The 21,757-nt window shown below is 44.1% G+C and overlaps 2 protein-coding genes across 4 annotated transcripts; one reads left to right on the top strand and one right to left on the bottom strand.

Annotated features, from left to right (window-relative positions):
- Positions 1 to 259: 259 nt before the first annotated feature.
- bicra (BRD4 interacting chromatin remodeling complex associated protein) lies at positions 260 to 13,232 on the bottom strand. 3 transcript variants are annotated; one of them, XM_079675566.1, is made up of 15 exons: positions 13,098 to 13,232; positions 10,721 to 10,766; positions 10,578 to 10,623; positions 9,990 to 10,055; positions 7,689 to 9,743; positions 7,311 to 7,499; positions 5,610 to 6,221; positions 5,075 to 5,267; positions 4,884 to 4,981; positions 4,244 to 4,378; positions 4,082 to 4,131; positions 3,839 to 3,987; positions 3,655 to 3,749; positions 3,455 to 3,557; positions 260 to 3,365 (listed from the first exon to the last, which is right to left on the bottom strand). In XM_079675566.1, the coding sequence occupies exons 2-15, from the start codon at positions 10,759 to 10,761 to the stop codon at positions 1,579 to 1,581; spliced, it is 5,619 nt and encodes a 1,872-aa protein (XP_079531692.1). In that variant the 5' UTR covers positions 10,762 to 10,766; positions 13,098 to 13,232; the 3' UTR covers positions 260 to 1,578. The 3 variants fall into 3 exon arrangements, with proteins under 3 accessions (XP_079531692.1, XP_079531691.1, XP_079531693.1); XM_079675565.1 differs by having other exon boundaries at positions 3,455 to 3,560; positions 13,098 to 13,231; XM_079675567.1 differs by lacking the exon at positions 9,990 to 10,055 and having other exon boundaries at positions 3,455 to 3,560; positions 13,098 to 13,231.
- A 1,372-nt stretch (positions 13,233 to 14,604) lies between these two features.
- Positions 14,605 to 21,653, top strand: napab (N-ethylmaleimide-sensitive factor attachment protein, alpha b). Its single transcript, XM_079675574.1, has 11 exons — positions 14,605 to 14,826; positions 16,188 to 16,270; positions 16,378 to 16,494; positions 16,826 to 16,872; positions 16,979 to 17,056; positions 17,188 to 17,243; positions 18,383 to 18,467; positions 18,564 to 18,668; positions 18,748 to 18,816; positions 19,185 to 19,235; positions 20,475 to 21,653. The coding sequence occupies exons 1-11, from the start codon at positions 14,729 to 14,731 to the stop codon at positions 20,574 to 20,576; spliced, it is 891 nt and encodes a 296-aa protein (XP_079531700.1). The 5' UTR covers positions 14,605 to 14,728; the 3' UTR covers positions 20,577 to 21,653.
- Positions 21,654 to 21,757: the final 104 nt, after the last annotated feature.

Genomic DNA, 21,757 nt, shown 5'->3' with positions numbered 1-21,757 from the left:
TCCTAGTCGATCTACTGTAACATGGCATAAGTTTACAGATGTGATTTCCCTCTCATCAGCCTAACCCCTCTCGCTCCTCCCAAATTCTTTGAACCCTTGAGGCGATGAAGCACACAAACCAGTGCTACTTTTCCACTTCTGTGCACCGCCTGCTGGCTGTCTGATAGATAACACCACCATCATCATACAACACTGCTGCTCAGTCATCATTAGTCATACAAAGCACCCTGATAGCTGGACAAATGACTGGAGAAGTTGCAATGTTTCATAAAAGAAGCAAGGTTTAATTTACAGTTTTACTAAATGTACATTTCTTTTTAAAAAGTGTCATTATACACAATAAATACAATACAAAATTAATCTGTAATACTATACTTCAAATTCTCTTACGGTCTTTTTGTACATTATTATTGTTCCTTTTTTCCCGTTTCAATGCTTGTGCTGTGTTTGCGTTGGAATTGTCCACCAGGCTTAAAGAAAAAGAAAATAAGACAAACAGATGGGAGGCAGGGATACAGTGGCAGAGAGAGATGAGACAGACTGGCTGAGAAGACAGAAAAACAACATTTAAAACTGGCCTGCCCCCTGCTGACTGAAATGCATAAAGTCTGAACCCCAGCCACAGGGAGGCAGGTAGGTGTGTGTGTGTGTGTGTGTGTGTGTGTGTGTGTGTGTGTGTGTGTGTGTGTGTGTGTGTGTGTGTGTGTGTGTGTGTGTGTGTGTGTGTGTGTGTGTGTGTGTGTGTGTTCTAACAACAAGAACCCAAAAAATCATCTGGCATCAGAAACAGAAAAAAAGTTCCCTTACAACATTTCATAAACATCTTCAGTCTTACTGTACCCAAGGGGAGTCAAAAATAATATCACATTTTATAACATTGACTTTAAATGGAGGCCAGGAGGCCAATAGATTTCCAGATAAGAGTAGTTGCCTTGTGTATAAGGAAATGTATTTTGAATATAGGTGGTCTGTATCAATTCACCATGTGCTGTTTGCATCTGAAGGGCAACATTATCTTTCTGATAAGGAGTCCAATTTGGTTAGTGATTGAACATACTGCACGTATTTTGAAGATTTTTTAAGTATGTACTCAATTTTCAAGGTGAAAAGAGTTGATGACTTTCTAACTGTTTCAATGAGCTGCTTGAGACACCTTTCAAACCAGGAGATGAACTGTGTGAATCAGAGACTGGTGCTCAGGCCATATGAAAGGAATGTATGAATACTGAATGAGAAAAAAGAAAAGATCTGAAGTGTAAAAGGAGAGGGAGAAATAGAGAACATCATCCTGTGACAAATTCATCTTGTTACTCAGGCTCGAGAGCTGAGATAACACGTACAAAATACCAGGCGCCTTTAGTTCACAGAGAGCAGTTTTACCTGCTTTGACCACACGCTACACCGGACAGTGAATGACAAAGAAATGTCTGGACAATTCAGATTGGCGAACAAAGCAAACACAGCATGGCAGAGTAGAACAGTGATACTGTCTTCAGTGCCCCGCTTCCACTGCCTTTAAATCTTTCTCTCAGTCCCGCCCCCCATCCCCCGTCAGCCTGGCCTGGGGCTGAGGGGCTGTTATCTGCTGTGAGTCTGCGGCACCAGGCTGCCATTGTGACCGCGGCCACCAACCTGAGGGTGCTGGGCCAAGGAGGAGGACGAGGAGGCGGAGGAGGAGGGTGGTACTGAGGGTCTGTGGGACGAGGCTGCCGAGCCCCCCGGGCGCTGGCTTTGATGTGACCTGCTGCCCCCCCCTTTAATGCGGGCAGTGGGCTCCTGCTGCAGGTTGAGGATGCTGTCGATGGCACACTGCAGGTGCTCGTTCAGAGAGTCGTCCGGGGGGCTGCCGCTGGAGAAACTGGCGTTGTCCATGTCGGGGGAGTCCGACTTGCAGCGCTTGGCAGGGAGCAAAGAGTCCCGTGTAAAGGAGGACTCTGGGGAGGGAGGCCCAGGGGCATGCTGGTCCATTCTGAACGTCCCACCTGCCCTATGTCTATTTTTCCCACTCGCCCTCTTGTATTTACTTACATCAGTCTCTTGGTCTGTGTGCTCATCCCCTCTCTCCTTCGCCCCCTCTCTGTCCAGGGGCGGCTGGAGGTGATGGTGCTGCGTTTTGATACCGCGGTTAAACACCTCGTCCATTTCCTCCAGCCCCTGCATTGCACTACCTAAACGGCCTGTGTCGTGGCTCGACTCTGTGTGAGGGTGCGAGGCCTCCCTGCCTCTTTTCTCTACCTTCACACTGGCTATTACTGTCCGCTCTGAGGGAGGGGATGAGGCCTCGTGCCTCGGGGGTGAAGGCGTGGGTTTGGGGTAGGACAAGTTCTCGTCTCCTCCCCCTGGGACACCGGGTCGGACTCGGGGACTAATGTTTTCTCGGTAGGTTTTTCGAAGGGGAAGACGGCATGTTGTCTGTGAGGGAGTGGCAGTGGAGGCCGAATTGTGTTTGACCCGCCCCTGGTCGTGGTTATCCAACGTCCCGTTCATTTGAAGGGCCGAGGAGGTGGAGGTTGACGACGACCAAGTATGAGAGGAAGACGTAGAGGAAAATGAGGCTGCGTTGGGGGGAACGTTACCTCTCAGGGGGTTACACTGAGTGGTTGATGGGGTGACCGATGAGGCAGTTGAAGCAGTGCATACGGGAGGCTGAGTTTTGATGACTGAAGTAGGGGGAGTAGCTACAGGATTGGGCTTTGGGTGGGGAACAGCAGCCTCGACTTGGGGCTTAGTCTGCGGCTGGGATGTGGACTGGCTGCTCTGCTTGGGTGGAGGTGTGTGCACGGGGTCTAAGGCGGTGTTGTGGACCACCTTACTGAACCCCGTCTGATCCTGCTTGATCTTCAGCTTCAAGCCGATCTTCCTGCGAGCCTCATAGGTCTTCATCGGCGGCTTGCTGGTTCTCTGCGGGAGGGCGTCGTCGTCGGCGTCCGCCGCTTTAGCGTTGGAGGACGAAGAGGAAAAAGAGGATGATGCTGTGTGGGCGCGGCTGAAGGAGGAGCTGTGGCCGATGGGTTCAGACAGCCTGCTTTTTGCAGCTTGGGGTGCGGGACAGCTGCTGGACCAGGACACGGACGCTCCCCCTCCACCATGCTTTATAACTAATTTGGTAGGGGGGAAAGGGCTGGCAGAAGGGGCGGGAAGGGGTGCCGGAATTGGAGCAGGAACTGGAGCTGAAGCAGGAGCTAGGATGGGTGCAGGCGGGGGGTTCGGGGTGATGTTTGGCAGAAGGGCAGGAGCTGCAGGTGCTGGAGCCGGGACAGCTGCTGTTAGACCTCCACTCGCTGACGGGGTCTGAGCCGAAGATGATGATTTATGTTGGGATAAAACTACACTCTCCAACATGCGCGCGTTTGCCACAAACTCCTCTGCAATATAAAAAAGTATGATATCATTAGAAAACACTTCAGTTACATCAATGCAACCATGATATTTGACCATGACAGTGGGAGGGTACCTGGTCGCTCCTTGGCCAAAATCCTGTCCTGACTCAGCGCAATCTTCTCCTCCTGGATGAACATCCGGTCAATCATGACCATCTCTGCCGAGGGGCCCAGTCTCTGCTCGGGTTGAAATGCCAGAAATCAGTTCAGCATCACTCCATGACAAAGAGGCGGCAAGAGGGCATACGGTGAGGATAATGGTTTATAAACTTACTTTTGACTCCGCGAAGAGCAGGCTGCGATACTTATCCAGCATAGCCTGGGTCCTCTTCAGGAGAGTGCTGGAGACCGTCTCAAACTCATCATCCACTGTGCAGGAGAAGCAACACGTGTGTGAAGTTCATGAAATTGAGATAAAGGTACAAAACTGTACACTAGATCTATTAAGAGTGTGGTACCTTTCTGATAGTCTTGAGACGAATTGGCGGTTCCCTGGTAGAGATGGTAAGGCAGCAGGCTGTGCAGTGTGTCCTCAAAGGAGTGGAAAGCAGCACTGTAGTTTGGGTGAAGCACTGAACCCTGCTGTTTCCTCAGCTGTTCTAGCATCCTGCAGACAGGTGTGTATAAAAGAAACAATATTTAAAAATAAATTGCATTATGAGAAAGTGACAATAAGTCGTTAAGACGCATGCGGCACACACCTTGCTTCTTTGCTGGGCTCTGCACTGAAAGGCATCTTCATTGTTGGTGTCTGCAATGTGAATTAACATTTAGAAACAACAGATTAGCCTCCAAGCTGAAGCTTAAATATTAGAGGCAGTCTGTTAGGACTCCACTAACATGCAGTAACTCTTGACCTTTACCTGAGTTTGTACCGGAGCTAGGTGCTGTGGAGCAGTCATTTGAGTCAGACTAGTTCCTAACACCTGGATCTGCATCCCAGCTTTCCCAAGAGACATCCCTCCAACTGAGCTGATCACCCCCGGCTTTGGCTGAACCTGAGGGGGAAACCAGAAGGAGGGTTAGACACAGGGAGAGTACACAATTTGCAATTAAATATGTATTGCTGGGAAGTTGCGAAAGGGCAAGCACATGATGCAAAATGAACACCATGCATGTCCCTGGATAACTTTGACATGATTAATTGCTGCTTGTGCTGTAACCTCTCTTTTCACCCTCTGTCTGAAACCAGAGCCCAGTCTGCTCTGATTGGTTAGCTGGCTGGCTCTGTTGTGATTGGCCTATAACGTTCCATCTGTTTGAGTGCTAGCCAATATAAGCATGGGTGTTACATAGTGATGTCACTATGTTATGGAAGTAACAAAAGGAAGCGTTTCAGGCAGAGGGGGGGGGGGGAGTGGGGAGAAAAACTCCCCCTGGAGGGATCTTTGAGATTGTAGTCTTTGCAGACCATTTACATGCACAAAAACCTATATAAAACACTATATGAAAGAGGAAAACCCCAAATGGAAAATAGGGCCCCTTTAAGATGGATGGTTGTACCTGTGCAGGCTGGGTAAGGCTGGCAGGAGTGACAGTCTGATTCACCATTGCTCCAGCTGGCCCTTGGGCTCCTGAGAATACCTGTAAGTCACTTGATGCTAAAAGAAGAAAAAGACAACATTGTTACAAAAGGGAACAAACTTGGTGTTGTGTTCTGGGTCCTGTGTGTCCCTAGTGTCAATTGTTCTAACCTGTAGCAGGAGTTTTGACAAGAACCGATGTCGACTGCAGCACTGATAGCAGCTGAGCCGGGGAACCGGTGCCGGCTGATGGCGCAATCACCACTTTGTCGACAGGCACATCTTGCTGGGAGCTGAACTGACTGCTGGCTTGGGACTGGGACTGAGCAGCCTGCTTGGCCTGCAGCAGGATGTTCTGCTGCACCTGAAATCACATCAGGACAATTATCTTCCACGTGTCTAGATAAACCTGTTTGGTTCCCAAAGTGGACACGGACAAACAGTGCGAAAGAGCCTGACAGCATATCAGATGTACTCACCTAGTAAGCAGCAACTTATTGGATGTTTTAGCCCTCTTTCAATATATTAAATTGTATAACATTCTATTATAAAAACACTACAAAGTAAATGTTCTAAATTCTGCAAACAAGCCTATATTTTTTAAGGTGCACATTTTCTACATGAGGGTAAGAAAAAGTACAATTTAACATGCAAATTCCATTACATCCTTTCATAAGCAGAAGGTGGCGAGGAACTGGGAAAATACCTGGTGTAGTTTGTCCAGCAGCTGTTTCTGCTGAGGTGAGGGCTGGGCGATGCCTGACAGGGTCTGAATCTGCGCTCCGACTAATTGCAGATGGTGCTGCTGCTCCGCTGTCAGGCCCTGGATAGGAACCTGGGCTTTAACTACAGCAGGGGCAGAAGTGCTGACAGGAAGAGCCGTAAACTGGTGCTGTGCAGGTGGTGCGGGAGGAGGAGGCTTGGGTGACTGTGACAGGGGAGGCATATCTTGTTGATAGGGGGCGGGCTGAGAGGCAGGTCGGGGCTGAGGCTGGAGCTGAATTTGAATGTGTGTCTGCTGGCCTTGCTGAGCCGGTTGGGGGGACTCTGCCATTTGGTTGTGGACGATGAAGAGCTGAGGGTGAGCTGAGGGTGTGCACGAGCGGGAGGGTGTTAGAGACTGGGGGTGAGGCTGGGAGGGAGGGCGTGACTGCTGCTGTTGGTGGTGCGGTGACTGGATCTGCTGGCTCAGAGTGAGAGGAGAGTGGGAAGGCTGGGGGCTGACTGCCATGGGGGGCGCTGTGACGTGAGTGGTCAAAGTCGGTGAGGGGCACATGCCCTGTATCTTCAGGGACTGCTGGTGTCCACTGGACGGTACCTGAAGAAGTGGGATCAAAACATTTGGATATGCTTATTTAAAATCAATAAGGCACTTACGCAGAAGGAAACCAGGAAATCAAGCACAAACATCACACACACAACGTTCTGCATGCACACAGAATATAGCAAATATCACTCTAGTGCTATTCCATTTAAAATGTACAAAAAAGGTAAATGTTTCGCCCAACCCCGATAGAACATTTTACAAACATGGGTAAAACAACACGAAACAATACAAAAGCAAAGAGCTGGACATAACAAAATCTAGTAGTCGGTGAATTAACAGTAGTAAAAGCCTACAGGTTTTTCTCTAGCGCTTAAGGAAAATTAAACATAAAAAAGGAGCAATGATCATTTGGCGAGGCAAAAAGGAAACAGTTGACAAGAAGCAAGGAGTCTAGATTTGCGGGCCTGTGATGGAGGAGTAGGAGGTGATCTGAACACTTCAGGGACTGGGGTCTGGGGAGCATGAGTTATCGTGTGGGTGTCATTACACTGGTCAGACTGGGGGTAACAAGGGGTAGTGACACTGTGAGCACATGAGGGTCTAAGGATAAGTGCAGGGTGGAGAGATGAGGTTTAATTGGTCAGTAATGCAGCAGATGAAGGTGAATTTGTTGATTCTAGTTACGTGTTAGTAAAGAGGTGAACAAGGGCACCTGGCACCTTGGTCTTCTGATAAAAACATGAGCATGGATTTTGTATTCTGTTGCAAAATACACAAGGTAGAATGGATGAGAAACATACCAAATTAGTTGAACAAATGTAGATAGGAAGACAAATGTCTCTTTTGTCAGTCCCACAATATTTAGAGGTGCATAATGCATTAATATTAAAAAAGTGGCCGACACACAATACAAATGGAATGATCATGCCTTTACATTAAATGAAGCGATTGTTAGAAACACACAGAGGCGGCAAGCAAGTCATTTGTGTTGTTTAGTAATTGCATTGCAACTGTGAGAGCCATGGAAGCGATGCAAAAGAGGAACACAGAGCAGTGACGGGGAAAGGGAAGAGACCCTAACACTGTGGCGGCAGCAGCAGCAACAAGTGGGTGGGGCTTAACATATAGGGGCATTTCTACCTGCTTTACCACTGCTGTCATGTGGGAGGGGCCGGGGGAAGGGCTGTGGCTCTGACCCACCCATGAGTCAGTTAATTGGCTGTCATGGACAGCGGGGGCCGGAGCAGTGACGCTGTTGCTGCTGACGATAACGGACGCTGGTACGCCCACAGAGGGGGTTGACTCATTTTCAGTTTGGAGGTGCTGCTCCTGATAGGAGTACATTTACCATTTCAGGACGAAGGAGGGGGGAGGGAGGGAGGAAGGGGATTGGAGGGAAGGGGGGGTAAAATAGTAAACCAAAGAGGTCACACCAGGATTTCACGCCGTGCATGTTATTTATTCTTTAACAAAATGTTAACTTTTCGAAGAGCAACGTGTAAAGAGTAGAACACTGACCTGTTGCAGGAACATCTGCAGGGACTCCTGGCTCAGGATCATACTGGAGCCCTGGTTGGTGAACAGTAACCTCCCTGGACTGTGCTGAGCCTGATGGGGGACCAGCCCCATAGCTGTGACGGGGGAAGAGGTGGACATGGACGGAGAAGAGGGTACTGTGGTTACCGTGGACACGGAGGAAACCGGTTGCATGGCGAGGATGGAGGATTGCGTTGCATGCTGTTGAGTGGGGTGAGCCGCCTGGTCTGTGGAGCTACCAAGCAGGGTAACACACTCTCCAGGCTGGCCCTGAGCCATGGTTGCTGCTCCGGCGCTGCTGGGGACCCCCCCCGGCTGAGGCTGCAGGGCTGGCTGAAGGCTGACCGCAGGGCTCAGCCCCTCCACCTGACTGAGCATGGTCAGGGAGTTCTGGATTGGCATGCCCTGTATGACTGTCTGGCCATGACCAGAGACAGTGTGGGTCTGCGTATGGCCACTCTGAGCCAATGAGACAGGCATCTGAAAGAGGGTGGGTGTGCCCATCTGGCCCGACTGGAGCTGAATGGATCCAGAGAGGATGTGGGCCCCAGGATGGCCCTGTGAAGTCAACATCTGACCCAAGTTTATGTTCTGGTTTGAAGTTAAAATCTGGTTTGCAATAAGCTGTCCACCGGGGCCCTGGCTGGTTATGATGTGCCCCCCAGGGTGCTGAGTCAGGATCTGCCCGCCTGCCTGTAGTTGTGGCAGGAGAAACTGGTGGTTCTGACCTTGCAGAACAGTCTGAGAGGGAATAACGATGCTGCCTTGTTGGTTTAACAAGTGTAAGCTAAGGGGCTTGCCAGATTGTTGTGCTGCCTGTTGCTTGAATAGGGTTTGTTGAAACTGAGAACCTTGTGTTGTGGTTTGAGTACTAAGGACAACATTCGAGCCATGCTTCCCCGTTAGAAAGGCAACATTCTGAGCAGAAGTAACTGGAATTTGCTGAAGCCCGAGAGCCTTGTGAGCATCATTTTGCAGGGATTGGGGAAGTGGCTGCTGCTGCTGCTGTTGCTGTTTGAAAAGTTTCGGTTGGATGGCTCCCCCCTGAGGGGGTTTAGGCTGAATGGGTGTCGGTGTGCGCTGGATGATCACGTTCTGCATGATTGGGCCTTGATTTTGCGTATGGGGACCAATTCCTGAACTAAGAGTGGTGCTGCCAAAGCCCAGAAGCCCAGCAGGAGCAGTCATAGCACCGCCACTGCTGCTGTTTGTGGTGCCGACACAAACAGCCGGTCCATTTAAAGCTGAAGATCCCAAAGCGGCTTTGTTGCCGTGGATCAGAAGTCCACCCCCAGAGCCTCCAAGCCCGGGCTGAGAACCAGCACCTGAAACCTCTTGCCCAGACTGGTGCAGCTGGTAACCACTCATGGCTTTAGCCAGGATAGGCTGCCCAGACTGATTGATAGTCATGACTGTGGGCTGACCCACAACCTGAATCTGTCCGATACCCAAATGTCCAGGCTGGCTCCCATTAGGAAGAGTTTGGAGACTTGAAATGGGTTGAAGCGTCACATTTCCCAGGCCAACAGGCTGCATAAATGGCTGAACACTAATGGCCTTGTTCATGACCTGGGATTGGAGTTGAAGGCCCTGCTGGGCAAGCACTGACCCCAGCATGTCAGCTGTAGCATTGGGAGGTGTAGCAGTGGTGCTCTGGGCTGACCCAGGAAAAATCGCTGCTGCTCCCCCAACACCTATGCCTACACCAACAGCAGCCCCTCCGGCCCCTGAGAGGCCGGCATCAGGTAGTGTCTGCACCACCTGCGTAAGGCCTGGAATCCCAAACGAGCCCAGGTCCAGCTCACCCTCTGCCTCCTGTAAGCTTTGCTCTGTGATGTTGGCTTCAGCCAAGCTCTGCTGCAGGATGTCACATGGCTCGTGATTTGTCCCAATGCCATTGCTGCCACCGTCACCACCTGGGGATCCTCCCAAGATATCATCATCCTCCAGGAAGTCCAGGTCAACACTGACTCTGGGTAGGCCTGTCGGCTCATTGGCCGACAGCTGGACTGCAGGCTGGACCTCTGGAACATGGCCCTTGAAGGAAATCAGGAAAGAAGTGAAACCAGGCGATAGATACAATCGATGACTAGATGTGATGGCGAGGACTTAAACTGAGTTGACACAGAAATGCTGAATTGAAAACCCCACAGGAACATGTTGTTGCGGCAAATCAAAGCTTGCAGAGTGTAGATATGTTAGTGGAAAGGGAGGGTATTTGGAGATGCATGCTACATAGATGGATAGGAAACAGAAGGAGGAGGATTGGGGGGTTTTACTCACCCCAGTGGCAGAGAAGAACGAGCTGGAGGGGTCACTCGAACCATCCAATAGGTCGTCAGTGTCCAACTACAGACACACCCACCCAGGATAGGACAGACAGAAACCAAAGGCACCCAAACCAGCAGGCAAAAGCCACCAGGACAGAGAAACATACAGACCATCAAACAGAGGAGGAGGGCAAGGAAAGGACAGTCCAGAAAAACCCAGATTGAAAAGAACCAGCGAAAAGATAAGTGACAGAGGGCAAAATGATAGGGATAACACAGAGTTGGGAAGGGTTAGTATTAGCATTTCTCAATTTGTGAATAAGCCTTATAAAAAGGGAAGGCAGGCTGAAACCATAAATGGTGCAATCAAAAAGCAAGGGCATCCATAAAGCAGAGGAAGCCATTAAGGGATAAATGAAAGCAGTGAGGGACCAGGGTTTCAGGGTGCATAGATGTGTAATCAGAAAGGGACTTGCATACACACAGTCATGAGAGCGCCAACTAAAATGCACACAACTAAGACTCCTCATCTCATCAACTGCAAACCCCTTTTTCTTGATCTTTATCACCATCCAAAATATGTGGGTTTTTTCATACTCACATGGGTCTCAGATCCATGAAGAAAGTCATTGAGAGCTTCTGGGTCACTGCAGGAGAAAACCATGTTATTCACAACAGTTCAAGACTAAATGTAAGACATATGACTGCTAAAACTGATCTTGCAATGTGTCAGTGATGACTTACCAGATTACATCTAGAAGGCACCTGCCATCTTCATCATCCATGACAACTGTTAAAGATGAAAAAGGTTTTAAAGTCCAGTAAAGTCTAAATACTTGACAATATATATTATATTACATTACATGTTACTTATTAGATGCTTTTATCCAAAGCGACTTACATACTCAATACTGTGGGCAATCCCCACAGCAGCAATTTGGGGTGAAGTGTCTTGCCCAGGGACACAACGACAGGCTGACTGCAGTGGGGTTTGAACCTGTGACCCCCTGATCCCAACACCAAGGCTCTACCCACTGCGCCACACGCCTCTATATTATATATACTTAAAGATATTAGTTTTTTAAGAAGTGCATTTCAAGAAGTCAATAAAAAGAACGCTTTTAAGAATGCAATAATATTTTTGAACTATGTGTTAACAGATACATTTCTATTATATTGTTATTTGTATACAATATTCTGTGATATTCTGGCTCCCTATTTAGTTATTTGGTTGTTATGGGTGATGTATTTTGACAGGAGTTCGCCAGGTCAGATGATGATGATCCACAATAAAACTGCATGACCTTTTTCAAATGCTCCTCTTATTTAGTGTGTCAAGGACTATTTTAGTGTGGCTAAATTGTCATTTTTAAGTCAAAAATCGAAATGACATTTGATGGAATATTTCAGCACATTATTATTATTATAACAGATGTTTTGATTTAAAAAAAAAAATGATATTAGATTTACATGTGTCATGAGCCATGGCAAAAAACGTGCTAGATAAATCGTTCTAAATCAAGGTTGCATTTGCTATGAAATAGGTTTTTTAGTTTAAATAATAATTGTTCAAACAAACTCAACCAGGGTCCCCGTATAGAAACATGTAGTTCTTCTAGCTTGTCCACATGTCTCCCAATGTTTTTCTACCTAGGGCTTAAGTACAGCACCCAAGCATCTTTGTGCACCATCTAAGCCAAATGGATGTGGAGCATAACTTTAAGATTTTGCTTGAGCTTTATGTACACATATATGGTTATAATAATGGTCCAACATGATGTGCAATATGATTATCTCTTTACTTGCGCTATCAACACTTCTGACTGAAAAGTGTGCACAACAATTTTCCTGAGTTTAAATAAAGTTGTTTGTTATCCTATAAATGTGTGTTTAAAAAATCATAGCCAAGGTTGAATACTTTTTGTTTTATCTCACAATGTCTGCGGTTTGTTTTACACATTTAAATGGCGAGTAATGACTCCAAATATATCAAGTGTTGCTGTCATGGAGCTTGCAGTGGGTCTTTTGGGGATAAGGCAAGGAACGAAAAAATATTTTTATATTAAGAAATATTTCTTTACTTTAAAAAGAAAACAAACGTTTTTATTGTTAACATAAACCCATCTTCATCATCAGTTGTAACAAGTCATGTTTTCACTCAACAAGAAACATTCTAAACAAACCTGTTGTTGTGAACTCATGAGATCAAGCCGCAATTGTGTTTGCAACACAGCGAAAAGGATTGCAATAGACAACAAACTGAAAACGCGCGGTTTTCACCTGGAAAAATTAGGAGTGCGGGCTATCGCTTAAATTGCCAACAAGTCTAAACAACTGTGCATAGCACTTGTAGTAACACCATAACAACAAGTTAACAAAAAGTCCATTTAACCGTGGCTATGAGAGCAACACATCCCCAGTTGCCGCTCTAAAGGCAGCGGATCGTAGCCATTGCTCGGTCAGAGCAGCCAGTGCGCAGGATATGAATGGAGACACTGCAAGCGGCTTGCTACATGCTAGCTGCTGTTTTCAAAGAGCTTTTGCATGCATAATTTTTCGATTCGTAACATTGCACAGCATTAAACAGCAATGCAACTTACTTAACACTCTAATTAAATAAAACGTATGATTTCAAAACCTCCTTCGGACTACATTTCCAGCATTTTGATGCATCTGGGTTGAATTTCGTTAGCCTAGCTAGCTAGCTTGGTAAGCCAACCCAGCTATCAACAATATTCAGACGCACAGCTAGCTTGAGCCTTTGACATTCAAAACAAACCACCGAGTGACATTATTTTAACACTAACATTGCATAGAGGCAGGTCAACTCGACCGAGACCTTAAAGTACTGTTTGCTCAGAAGTGTGGACGCAATTGCGTAACGAGCTATCTATCTCTGCTTCCAAGCAAAATATGAGTAAATGTTGGAATACTCTGGGATGAAGGGGGTATGCTTGGGAATTCGGTGGAAAATGACCATGTTTGCCGGGCCGTGCAGCCATGTGGCGTTTGGGTTGCGATAGCTGTGCAGTTAGCAGATTCGCTGTAGAACCCGAATATTGCAGCGTTGATACAGTTATTGGGATAAATAGAGAAATCTCTACATTTGTAACAAACTCACCCGAGACGATAGAGGTGCAGGCAGCGCGGGGTCTCCAGGACAGCCTCGCACGGGCTGCTGTACAGGACCCAACTAGAGACAGGAAACAGGAGACTTCCCTTTTGCCTGAATGAAATCCGTGCCTCGTCTGAGTTCCTCATCGACATGTACCCCTACTTTTTTCAGTGTTGCTGAGATAAATCACTTACTTATCGCACAAATAACACAATAGCAAAGCACTTGACTAAAAGTCCTGCACTCAACACCTTACGTATTTAGGCTAAAGATGTATAGGCTACTTCTACTTCGTCAAAAGTAAAAGTGTTCAGTATGCAGTAAAATGTTCCCTTTCAGTTTTTTACTATTATTCATGAAGTCTCAAGATAATTGTTATTGCTGCATTGATCTGTTAAATTGTTACTGCTGTATAAGTAGATAACACTTCCACATACAGTACATTGGACAAAAGCCTTGCACAGTTTTTAAGAGTATTTGTATTCCCTGTCAAATTGGACACATTTTGGGACGTTGGAAATCTGGGGACTTTTCCTCATAATGACTGTCAAGCTAATGCTTAAAATCATCTAAAAACTAAGAGACTGTCCTTTGTGTGGTAGAAACCATTTGTATGATCAGGACATCTCGATCCAGAGTTTATACTGGATAATATAAAGTTGCCTATTACAATTGTAGTTGTATACTCCCAAACTCCACCCCATCTCATCTCAGAGGAAAATATTTCACTTTGTAGTCTATAATTTTTTTTGTTAGCCTTACTAGTCACTGCAGATTTTGATATTAAATACAAAATAGAAAAATTATCGAATAATCTCATTATACATTAGCTACCCAGCAGTATATTGAGTATTTAAAAATAACTCCATCTTAACCAGCTACATTATTAATCTCTTTTAAAAAAACATTTCTTAAACTGGTAACTACACATGAACACATGCTCATATTGTTAAAACTTTATTCAATGCTATAGTATCAGAAGTCAAAAGTAAGTACTTATACAATGTTAACACTCCACTCTCCTACTTTACCTAAATATTTCCACTTTACGCCGTTGTATATTTCTTATCAACAATATTCAGAGGCAAATTTAGATTTTTACACTATTTCCTAACTATATTTACAGGTTGATTTTCAAATTCAGATTAATAATATGTAATATTTCCAACAATAAATAATGATGTATGTCAACAAGCTACCGAGCAGTAGATAAAGTATTTGAAACCAGGCCCTTTTTTTTTTTACTAATTTGAATTTGTGTACACAACAATGCATGATAATGCAATAATATAAAAGGCTATACATTATTCTGAAATGGGACGTTATGCACGGACTTTTTGCATACTTATTATTATTATACCATTATCACCATACTCGTACTTTGTCACTAAGTATTTATTCTCAGTTCATCTAAGAATATCTCAGTACTTTTTCCACGACTGTGAATCTGAGATAGATGGAAGCCAGATTTTCTTTCAGAGCACCTGAACGCAGCAGCCCCCCATTCCTCTGACAGGGTTTACTTTGCGGCAGGTGACGTGACAGAGTCAACCCGCTGCTCTTAGCTCTCATAACAAGTTTGTTGACTTTCGCAATTCCTCGCTCTTCCCTCAGCACACAGAGCAGTGACACGAAAAATGGACAATAGCGGGAAAGAAAAAGAAGCCACGGCTTTGATGGCCGAGGCTGAGAAGAAGATGAAATCCTCGCAGTCGTTTTTCGGAGCGATCTTTGGGTGAGTTTTTCAGCTAGCTTCTGCTAACCTGTCAAAGCTAAAGGCCAGCTAAGCGGAAGAAGGCTGTAGAAGGCTGGACTTAAACAAATCAACACCACTGCAACACTTGGGCTGGTTTTATCTCAAAATAAGCTGTTGTGGTCAATGTGATTCAAGTGGTGTTAACGCTGCAGTCAAGCTGAATATGTAGCCTTATCTTCGTTCAGATCACTGTCAAACAAAGAAGAAGTGAGGCTAACATGTAGCTGTGTACAGCAGTGGATGACACTTAGTTACACAATGACACGTTTGTACTACATCAGGCGCTTTGATCAAAGTCAACCGGTTAGCATTTTAAGTAATTCACATTTTACACTGATTATTATTGTAATATTGCTGCTATAGCGTCATCTACATGGAACATCTTGCAATGCCACTCAGCCTGTAGGTGCAGATCACATGTTCATCACGTTTGTTTACAATAACAGATTGGGACGGAGTTGTGAGTGCATCTCAAACAAATGAAACCCTTACCCACTATCATATTAGAGGATGGATGTAACAATCCAAATCAGCTTAAAATATTAAAGTGAGGCTCTGTTTACTCAGAAACTTACATGCATTCAGGTAGAAAAAAGAATGAGCCCCCCAGAGGGGACATTCAGGTGTTGCAGACAGAAATTAGTGCAGGTACATAAAAAGTCAGTATTGTAAAACAGACTAATATATAATGTGATTTGATAATGATACTTGCTGTCTGTATTTGCTGTATCAATATAGCAACATATTAGAAATATAACATAGTAAGAAAGTATTATAACATTTTAATATAAAATATTATGGTACAGTGCAGATATAGCTTAAAATAATAATACAAATAATAACAAAAACAATGTTTAGTAAAGTGTGTGTGTTATGATCAAATGGGTCTGTATGCATAATTCGATTTAAATGGATATCAAGGTATTGATCATAAAAAAGGTTCTTATTCCAATATGTTTATAACAATTTTTTAATGATAAAGAATTGTTCCAAATTAATAATTTCAATTGCGTCTTTTTGAAAACAAATAACAACATCATTATGTTTAATTGTAATACTTTCAGTAGGACTTTTCTGAACGTCTTATGACCGTTTTTAACTGAATTAACAGTGAGTGGTTATTTCACACTTACTTTCATAATGAAGTCACAGCTGTTTGTTTATAACGCTTTTACAACAACCTTGAACACGGCTTAGCCAATCATAAACAAGGAACGAAACTATACGTTTAATAAGTATCTTTGTTATCAATATCTAGTAATAAACTATTACAGCACTTGATATTCTCAATGTCATACTCAGTGTGAGTGTTGCCTAACTGAAAATGTGTTGACCCACAGGGGGGGATCCTCCAAGCTGGAAGAGGCCTGTGACATGTTCGTGAGGGCAGCCAACATGTACAAAATGGCCAAGAATTGGTGTGGTAAGAATAATTATTTCAGATTGATTGAAAATGTATTGATTGCTTCTCTCCGTGTTTAGGTCTGTGACGTCTTTAAATCCTACCAACATGTAATATTTTCTTTCCAGCTGCAGGAAATGCGTTCTCCCAAGCCGCTAACCTCCACCTCCAGATGCAGAGCAAACACGACGCAGCGACTAACTTCATAGATGCTGGAAACGCCTTCAAAAAAGCAGACCCTCAAGGTAATCATTATTCATCCTCACCACCCTCAGGAGTATATGAGTGCTCAGCTCACATAAAGGCTGCTGTACCAGTTCCAGTGGACCATGTCCATGAAGTCAGCTGATGTCATTAAGGTCTTCAAGGCGAAGAGCTTCAACAGCAAAATTCATGCCGCTTCCCACTGTGAGAAAATGGGATTGTGGAAAGATGAAAGCATTTGACTGTAGCCTTGAACCTTGCATATTGCACAGCTGGTGGCTAATCATTTTGTTAATTTAATAAAAAGTAATTTTTTATTGATGTAAATTCACTAAATAATTGTGCTTTACATATTATTATTTTTCTCAACAGAGGCAATAAACTGCTTAAACAGAGCTATTGAGATTTACACTGACATGGTGAGTGTGCAAACTCTTCTTTGTTTATTAATTAAACATTCCTAATATTTACTTAACATGACCCTTCAATCTCTTCTTTGTTGTGTTTTTTTATCCGGGGCTTTAGGGCCGCTTCACCATCGCAGCCAAGCATCACATCACCATAGCTGAAATATATGAGACTGAGATGGTGGACATAGACAAGGTCAGATATCAGTCTTCACCTTTATTACCTTTTATTGTATTCATTCCTGGGTAGACTCTTACGTACTTCTTATTACAACTAATAGCTGTTCTTTTATAATATCTCTCTCTTATGTCCATTTTCTATTCCAGGCCATTGCTCATTACGAACAGGCGGCAGATTATTACAAGGGGGAAGAATCCACCAGGTGAGTGTCAGATCAGCAATATTTCAGATGTTTTCTCTTTGCTCATTTTAGGGTGTAATGGTTATTTCCCCCTAATGAAAGCACTATATTTGAATTGTGCATCTACCTAAATGGGTGTATGTATATGTGTACATATGTATGTGTATATATAGAATTTTGTTTATTTGTGTGCTTATTTAATTACGTATTGAATAGGCGCATTCACACACGTACTTTTCCCACAAAGGTTAATCAGAACTTAGCTCATGAGAACTCTTTAGTTCTCATGAACTAAGTACAGATCGCGTTCACACCGGAATAGGTTCCTGGGGGAGGATTAGGCAAATGAAGCCGCTGACGTCACTTCTTCTTCTTCTTCTGCTTTGGGTTTACTGGCAGGCCGCAAACAACTTCACGGCGTATACTGCCACCCGAAGTCCCCGGCCGGAAGTCCCCGGAGTTGGGGACTGGCTTCAGTAGAAGCTGCTGGGACTCCCAGCAGCTTCTAATGAAGCCTTTCGAGTAAATCGCCAGAACGCCGACACCTCCTCATCACTCCACCGCTCCCATGTTTTCTTTTGTATTGCCATAAGTTAGTCTCTCTGCGTTTCTGCGCTGGGCTAATGCTAATGCTAATAATGCTAATGCGAGGATAATAAAATGGCGGCTTCACAAAACCTTTTGGGAGTTTTACGGGGTGTGGTTTGCATTCCGCCCAGCCAATGAGACATATGAACCTTTTTCTCCGAAAGTACCTGCTCTCTAGCAGGGAGGGAAAAGGGAGTAAAAAAGGTTCTAATGAACTAATTTTAGTCACAGCTTTTTTTGGTGTGTGAACGCGACATTTCGGAACTATCGCGGAACTAAAGTGGGAAAAGTACTGCGGTGTGAACACGGCTTAAATGTTGTCTTTATCCTGCTACTGGATGAATAACGGGAGGGCTATTTTCTGTATAAGCTATGCTTTCTGCCCTCCCGCTTCTACGCATTTGTTTGTCAGATTCATAAATTGTCTGTAGCTACTAATATTGAAATAGAAGAATAAATGTATACAAAAATAAAATAAACTTTTACGATTACAAGTTCAGTAAAATGGTAGTCTTTGAGTTGTGATGTCCGCAAATACACTAGGCCTAAATACATACATTTTCCTTTTTCAGCTCAGCAAACAAGTGCCTTCTGAAAGTAGCAACGTACGCAGCTCAGCTGGAGCAGTATCCGAAAGCCATCGAGATCTATGAACAGGTGAGAAAACACTCAGCACCAGGACCATTATCTTAACATGATTTTACTCGCTTTTATTGACAACAACAAACATGAGTTGTGCTGTTGTGATTTCAGGTCGGAACCCACGCGATGGACAGTACGCTCCTGAAATACAGTGCCAAGGATCACTTCTTCAAGGCAGCGCTCTGTCACTTCTGCGTAGACATGCTGAATGCAAAAGTAAGCAGAAGCACTATAACCTGTTTACATCAATACCTGGTGTAACACAAGCTTAATAATGATGCTCTTTGTCACCCAGCTCGCCGTGCAGAAGTATGAAGAGATGTTCCCGGCTTTCTCAGACGCTAGAGAATGCAAACTGTTGAAGGTAGGCTTCGATGTTATTAAGTCTTTAAAACTCACAAACAAAAGCATTTAGATATACAGAGGCAAGGGGGATTAAGAGCTGAGATAAACCTTACAACTATACGAAGAAGATGATTTACTAAGTTCTCATTCTAAATCTGCCTCAACAACGTTCTACGCCCCTAGCATGGTAAAACAAAAGCACCAGCCTGCCCTGCAAACGATTTTGGGGAAATAAAGGCTATTTGGTGCATGAGTCATAAATCTATTGTGTAATGCAGACAGTGAATTATAGCCTGTTTCTTAGCATCTCAGTTTATTTTACCCCCAGTGTGTATTTCTGTGTTCAAGCAGCCTTCCTGATGTTCATTATTGTTTTTATCCAACCAGAAACTTCTAGATGCCTATGAAGAACAGAACCTGGAAGCCTATACTGACTCGGTGAGTGCAAGTAGTCCCTCAATGTCTTCTTTGTCGATAAATTGTCCATCATATAGGCATTGAATTTAATTCCTTTGGGTTCCTGCTCATTTAAAAAGGAAATAACAAGGTAGACGCACTGATTAAGTAAATCAGTAAAACAACATTTAACTGACATACAAATAGTGTTAGGTGTTATAACGATCATAAAGGACTATATACGCAAAACTTTGCAAGAATACTGTGGCCTGAAGGACATATGAAAGCATCTATACAATATTCAGAAAAACGCATGTGGAAGAGAAATAAAGATAAAGTCACTCAGAATTAAATCAAACACAATTTTAATTTACGAAGCAACTCTAAAATCTTTAAGAATTTTGTTTTTTCTGCCAAGCTACTGCTCCACATCAGTCCAGTAGGTGGCGGTAAGGCAATTCCTTCCTAAACGTTTAACATTTAATCAGTCTAAAATTCATTAAGGCTGTAACATTTTCATGGAATGTTTTACACCTCTTATGCTACTGTAAATGCAGGCATAAGGCGCGTTCACACCAAGTACTTTTCCCACAAAGGTTCCTGAGAACTACGATTTAGTTGTGTTCACACCAAAAAGTCCTAGGAACTAAATTAGTTCTAGAGAACCTTTTTTAACCCCTTTTCAGTCCCTGCTAGAGAGCAGGGACTTTCGTGGGAGAAAAAGGTTCCTGTGTCTGATTGGCTGGGCGGAATGCAAACCACACCCCGTCAAACTCCCAAAAACTTTTGTGAAGCCGCCATTTTATTATCCTCGCATTGCATTATTAGCATTAGCATTAGCCCAGCGCAGAAACGCAGAGAGACTAACTTATGACAACACAAAATAAAACATGGGAGCGGTGGAGATGAGGAGGTGTCGGCGTTCTGGCTATTTACTCGGAAGGCTTCAGTAGAAGCTGATGGGAGTCCCAGCAGCTTCTACTGAAGCCAGTCCCTAACTCCGGGGAATTCCGGCCGGGGATTTTGTGGGAAAAGTACTTGGTGTGAACGCGCCTCTTGACTCACTCCAACTTCAAGCTGCAGCCCGAGCACATCGAAAACTTTTTCCTGTGATTAAGAGATGATACTTAGTGTTGTTTGTATAGCAACTCAATAGAAGTATAATATGATATTGTTAGACAGTATAACAATAAAAACAAATATACGATAGAGTGCATGCATGGGATGCAAAATATAATATGATTTGCATTAAATAAGTATATTTCCTGCTCATGTTCTCAGGTGAAGGAATTCGATACCATTTCCCGGCTGGACCAGTGGCTCACCACCATGCTTCTGCGCATCAAGAAGACCATACAGGACGATGAGAGCGACCTCCGCTGACTCCCCTCCCTGCTCGGAACGTCGAACCTTCAGCAGCCGACTTGCATCCTCCTTTTTGCCTTGAGCCTCTCACTTCCATTCTAGCAGCAATCTTAATTGTTTTACCTCTAGACCCTTATATCCCCTCGCAGATTCTGTGCTCTTTCCGACAGATCTGCAGTATTTGTTCTTGCCTTTTACTGCTCAAGTCAATGCTTTAAAAATGATGCTCTTCATTACTATGAAGACTATTTTCCCGGTGTGCGCTATGCACACTTTATGTTGCTTGTATACCGTTGTTGTTTGGGTATTGGCCTAATATTAGTTTAAATAATCATAATGGGCTGCAATACTAAAAACTCATACCAGCACACTTATATAATAAAGGTTTTCTTTTTGTTTCTTTTGTTATGAAATGGATGAGAGGATACCAATTTATTAACTTTGATCTACAAATGATATTTTCCAGAAAATGCTTTGGAATAAACTTAGTCGACCAAAAAGCCAAGAAGTACACACATTGGTTTTTGGTATTTTGGAGTGCTCGAGTATAGGTCATATCAGGGAACCTCTAATTAAACAGCACTAAATCTCAGCTGCAGAGCTCCTCTCCGAGCAGAGGCCAAGAGTTTCTGAGGTTGAGCCATGGCAAATACCCACTTTGCCTTATATCGCAAAGTACTCAGGACGACAACAAAAATCATGCTTTGGAAGCTTTATCCATTAATTTGCTGATTGTTTTTTTCATTTCCATGTAAAGTGCTTTTATCTGAAAAACAAAGCTCATCACATTTGCATGGTTTGGTCAGGATGAGAAAAAATAACGGGCCTTTTCCATTGTATAGGTGTTATTTGTCTTTTTTTTTCTATTTTCCGTGATTGTCTGATTTGTGTTTATTATTATTTTTTCTGTCATAACTAACCTGGCTGGGGAAAAAAGCCTGCACGAGATGCAATACATTAAAGAAACAGGAGCTTTACTGATCTGAACACTGTGCTCATGTACCCTCCTGGTGATTTTGTCAAGAGACAATTGGTCTTAAATCATTTGTACATCGTGTTTCCTGTCAAACGTTTAATAAACCTGTCTCAGACGCACTGGGCGTGGCCTCCTAATGCATGCTTTGGACCGTGAAGTGATCACCTGACCTGAACAGAGCTTTTCCCACAGTCTGGTAGAGAGCTGCACCTGCAGGCGCGTG

This window comes from Notothenia rossii (genome assembly GCF_949606895.1).
Source record: "Notothenia rossii genome assembly, chromosome: 4".
NCBI lineage: Eukaryota > Metazoa > Chordata > Actinopteri > Perciformes > Nototheniidae > Notothenia > Notothenia rossii.
This window is presented reverse-complemented; position numbering and strand designations above follow the sequence as displayed.